The sequence below is a fragment of the Petaurus breviceps genome, unplaced genomic scaffold (genome assembly GCF_028583685.1).
Source record: "Petaurus breviceps papuanus isolate PSGF00001 unplaced genomic scaffold, PetGlider_PUasm1.0 90721, whole genome shotgun sequence".
Taxonomy (NCBI): domain Eukaryota; kingdom Metazoa; phylum Chordata; class Mammalia; order Diprotodontia; family Petauridae; genus Petaurus; species Petaurus breviceps.
The window spans coordinates 759,119-763,568 of record NW_027187322.1 but is presented as its reverse complement, the minus strand read 5'-3'; the positions used below and the strand labels follow the sequence as shown (position 1 = coordinate 763,568).

Here is a 4,450-nt window from a genome sequence, read left to right as displayed (position 1 = left end):
TCCACCTGGTTTTATGGCACTTGTCAGATTTTATTGCCCTCTTGTCATACTGATTTTTTTTCTTTTTTTTAGCAATCAGGTTAAGTAACTTGCTCAAGGATACACAGCCAGTTATTTCTGGGTGTGGTGCTAAGTGTCTGAGCCTGGGATTTGATCTCCAGGTCATCCCAACACTGGAGCCAGTGCTCTTACTCCCTGTGCTACCTGGCCACCCCACGTCATACTAATTTTTAATCCATCAATTTGATCAGTTCAATTCAATAAATATTTATTAAGACCCCTCAAGACAGAACACCATTCTGGATGCTGAGGATACAGAGAGAAAATGAACAAAACAGTCCCTGCCTTCCAACAATTTACACTCTGTGGGGCAAATGGCAATTGTAGTACATATGAAGGAATCTATATAGTAGGCAATGTAAGTAAGGAAAGATCACTGATAACTAGGAGAATGAAGAACTTTTCCCACTGGATTTGGTACCTAAGGATTGTCAGAAGGAAAGGCAAGTTGGTAAAAGAACTTGGTAAAGGGGCACAGCCTGGGCAGAGGCAGGTAACTGGGAGGCTGGAAAACAAGCTTGACTGGAACAGAGGTGTGATGTGGGGAATCATGAGAACTCAGCTTTGGAGTCAGGGAAGCTTCCAGTAAATGGGCACAGCTTCTCCATGAAGTATGCTCTGGGACTCTTCATTTTAATTACATTTGGCATTTATTTATCGGGCTTGTTCTGTCTCCCCAGGAAGAATGTGAGCTCCCAGGGGGCAAAGATTGCTGGAGTTTTGTCTCTGTGTCTCCATCAGCACCTAGGAAGTGTTGAATTAATGCCTGTTGATTGATTCACACTACTGACCCTTCCTGGAAGCCTGGAGGCCCAGCAGGACCACTGGTGCTCTAAATGCTGGACTCATGGCCTCCCCCCAGGAGAAGACAAAAACCCAGGCTAAACCAGAGACCTTTCCTTCTCAGTCACACTCCTGGAGCAATCTTAAAACTGGCTTATTTTCACTGCAGTGTCTCCCTCCTCACTTGGTCTTGTTTCTTCTCTTGAAGGCCTTCCCATGAATGAATGGAAAGAAAAGAAAGAAATTTGAGTACATACAGGGGAGGGCAGGGAATAAGCGTTCATGGCACTATGTGGCAGGCACTGTGCTAAGTGTGTTTACAAATGTTACCCCATTTGATTGAGGGGAAAGAAATTTATCTGAGTTGGGGGCCAGGGGAACCTTGATGACTATTTGATGGCTATCAGTCTCTATGTACAATGAATCCATGTCTTTGGGCTCCACCTGCTGTCGATCCCTATACCCACATTCCCCACACTTCCAACCACTTTCTTTTTAGCTCTGGAAGGGTGCTGAAAACAGTATTGTCACTGCTCCTGGAATGACCTAGACAATCAGCTCCCCTGTGGATCCATCAATGCTCTCTGTGACTCTCCAGACCAAATCATTCTTCCATGCCCCTGGTTCACCCCTATATATTTTCTTCTCCTACTAGAATGTAACCTCCTCCAGGGTAGGGACTGTTCGTTCATATATTTGTTTCCCAAGTCCTTAGCACAAAGCTTTATGAAGCACACAGTAGGTATTAAACAAATCCATACATGCATGCATTCATTCATCTAGTCCGATTTCCTCTTTTTACAGATGAGCATGAGACATGTTAAGAGACCTTCCAAGATTCCACAGGCAGTACTCACCCACATTCTATGTCTTGGATGGTGTCAGGCATTGGCTGGTTCTGGGTTTCAGGGAGGAAGAAGACCACAAGGCTGGCAGTGATGGCTATGATGGCAAAGATGATCTGAGGCATGGCTTCAATGTTGTGCCTGAGTGTGTTCAACAATGGGGCCAGCATTGCCCCAGTGCGATCTACCATGGAAATGATTCCCTTGCATGTGTTCCTGTCAGGGCAAAGAAATCTGATTGTCCTAGACTCAACACCTCAATGGGTTTCTCCCCTTTGGAGGTCTTCCAACATGCCAGACAGCCATTTGTTGGGGGCATTATAGGGGGCATTACTTCTTTCCTGAGTTGGATTAGATGGCCATGGAGGTCCTATCAGACTCTTAGATTCTCTGATTCTACACAAGTCCCAGACTCAACCTCTATTAAAATTCCCTTATCTTCTCTTACCAGAATCTGTTTCTTCATAATCAATGCTTCCCCTTCTATATATCCACAAACTAGATTTTTAATGTTTCATTCTTGAATTTCTGGAATCCAAGTTAAGCCCATTGACCTAGTCTTTGCAGACTCTGTTCCCTTCTCTTTCTCAAAATCCCGCCATTTTTCCTCCTCTAATTCTGTGGTACCTTTCCTGTTCTCTGTGATCATTAATAATCACTGATTAAACTGGGCCATCCCTACATCATACCACATTCTTTCAGGACCCCAGGATGCAGTTCAACTGTACCAAGTCACTCTAATTCGTCAAGAGCATCCAAGGTGCTCTCTTGATGCCCCCTATTTTCTTGGGGACAGCCAGTGGTGAGCTGGCACATGTATAGCAAAAAGCTCTCCAGAAAAGAATCAGGCCCTTTGGGGAGTCTTTGGTCTACCCATATTCACATGCTGGGTTGTCTCAGGCTTATGGCATTGTGCATGGTCATAAGAGTAGGTTTCTTACTGGACAACCCCTGTTTATTATCTCTTCCTTCACATGATAATGACAATAATAATTAGGCTTTCATTGAGTGCTTCGCATATTTGATCTCATTTGATGTTCCTAAGAACTCTGGGTGGTGGGTGCTGTTATCCCCACTTTACAGTTGAAGAACCTGAGGGAAGGACAGGTTAAGCGATTTACCCATGGTCACACAGCTAGTCACTATATGAGGTTAGATTTGAACTCAGATTTTCCAGACTCTAGGTCCAGCTCTTTGTCTGTTGCATTGCTAATGTAGCCCTCGTGAATGAAGTACCTAAATCTTTGTGAAACTTTAAAGGCACTGAGTGAATGCTGACTACGGTTCTCCTAGGACTCTGACTTATCTTCACACACATATTTCAAGTCCATGTTCAAACTAGGGTGGAGGTGAGAGAGATCAAATTTCCTGATGCCCACAGGCTTGTTGGCATTGCCACCCATCCTGCTACTTCACCCTGTATAGCTGAAGCTGCTGTTGTTTTAGCTTGGCTAATTCTTGAGGTTGCCTCTACTCCTACTTCTAGGGAAATAGCTCCATGGGTTTCACCTCAGGTCCTCCTCTGAGACCCACAGGAGACTCTGGGTCTTCGAAGGCCACAGGAGACAGAAGCCATGGCATTCCCTATGAAGCTGGAGAGTATTCCCATGTGGATCTGGGGGCAATCTCTGCCTTCTTGTCTGAGAACCAGCTTGGATAGTTTGAGGTCCAGATTGGTTTCACGATACATGAAAATTTTTTGTTTAGAGCCAAAGGAAGGTCTGAGAGAATGATATTCTGAGTTTGAGAGGAGCTGATATTGATGTGTGGGGGGTGGGGGTAGTGTGGGTCAGGTCCTCTGGACCTTGAAGGTGAGAGCTTGGTTATGTCAGAGAGATACTCAGACACAGACAATCTCCCTGGCATGTCTCTTGGGGGATCTTGTCTATTGAGTCTCTCTTCATCCCCTCTTTCCCCAGAAATAGCAACGGCTGCTTTTTTTTTTTTATCATGAAATAGTCTTTCCTACCTGACTACTGTGGGCAGGAGCTCGATTATATGGATACCAACAGTAGAAATGCAGACTGCAATAGAACTCATTGCTAGTATTGCCAAAACCACACGAAAAATTCCTATGAAGCACAAGACCAAAAAATGTCAATAAATCAAAGTTCAACACATCTTGGAGCCATTCATTCATTTAGTCACCACATCAATTCACATATTCAGCAACATAAGCATCCCTCAATTTATTCCTCCATTCATTCCTTTCATCTACTTACCCATCCATCCATTTATCCTAACAATATTTCTTTTTAGAGGCAGCTAAATGGCATTGAGGGTGCTAGGCTTAGAGACAAGAAGATCTGAATGCTTAAACTTACTAGTTTGGTGACTCTGGGCAACTCATTTCATGTGACTCAGCCCAGTTTTCTCATCTGTCAAATGGGGAGCTTGGCATCTGCCTCCCAGGGCTGTTGTGAGGGACAAATGACATGATACATGTAAAGTAATTTGCAAACCTTAAAGTGCTGTCTAAATGGTAACTGTTATTGGTCTATCTCATCTGGCAAATGCTAAATACTTATTGTGCCCTTACTGTGTATAAGGCCCTGTGCTAAGTGCAGAGGGGTACTGTAAAGATGAGTTCAACAAAACCTTCTTTTAAGGAACTCTGTAAAAGTGAATTCAAACCATGCGGCAGTCATTTGTTCAATTCACTTCCTATCCATTCATCTCTCTGTCTCTCTAGCTCTCTCCTGTCTACCCTTCTGTCCATCCATCCATCCATCCATCCATCCATCCATCCATCCATCCATCCA

At 44.0% G+C, this 4,450-nt stretch overlaps 1 protein-coding gene across 1 annotated transcript in view; it reads right to left on the bottom strand.

Moving 5' to 3' along the window:
* The window catches only part of LOC138144774 (solute carrier family 22 member 11-like), a 27,864-nt gene continuing 23,414 nt past the window's right edge, over positions 1-4,450 (bottom strand). Inside the window, exons 8-10 of the mRNA XM_069066185.1 lie at positions 3,658-3,760; positions 1,701-1,904; positions 1-1,053 (exon numbers count right to left, since the gene is read on the bottom strand). Coding sequence (XP_068922286.1) covers positions 987-1,053; positions 1,701-1,904; positions 3,658-3,760 — 374 coding nt within the window. The 3' untranslated portion in view covers positions 1-986. The remainder of the gene's footprint in view (positions 1,054-1,700; positions 1,905-3,657; positions 3,761-4,450) is intronic.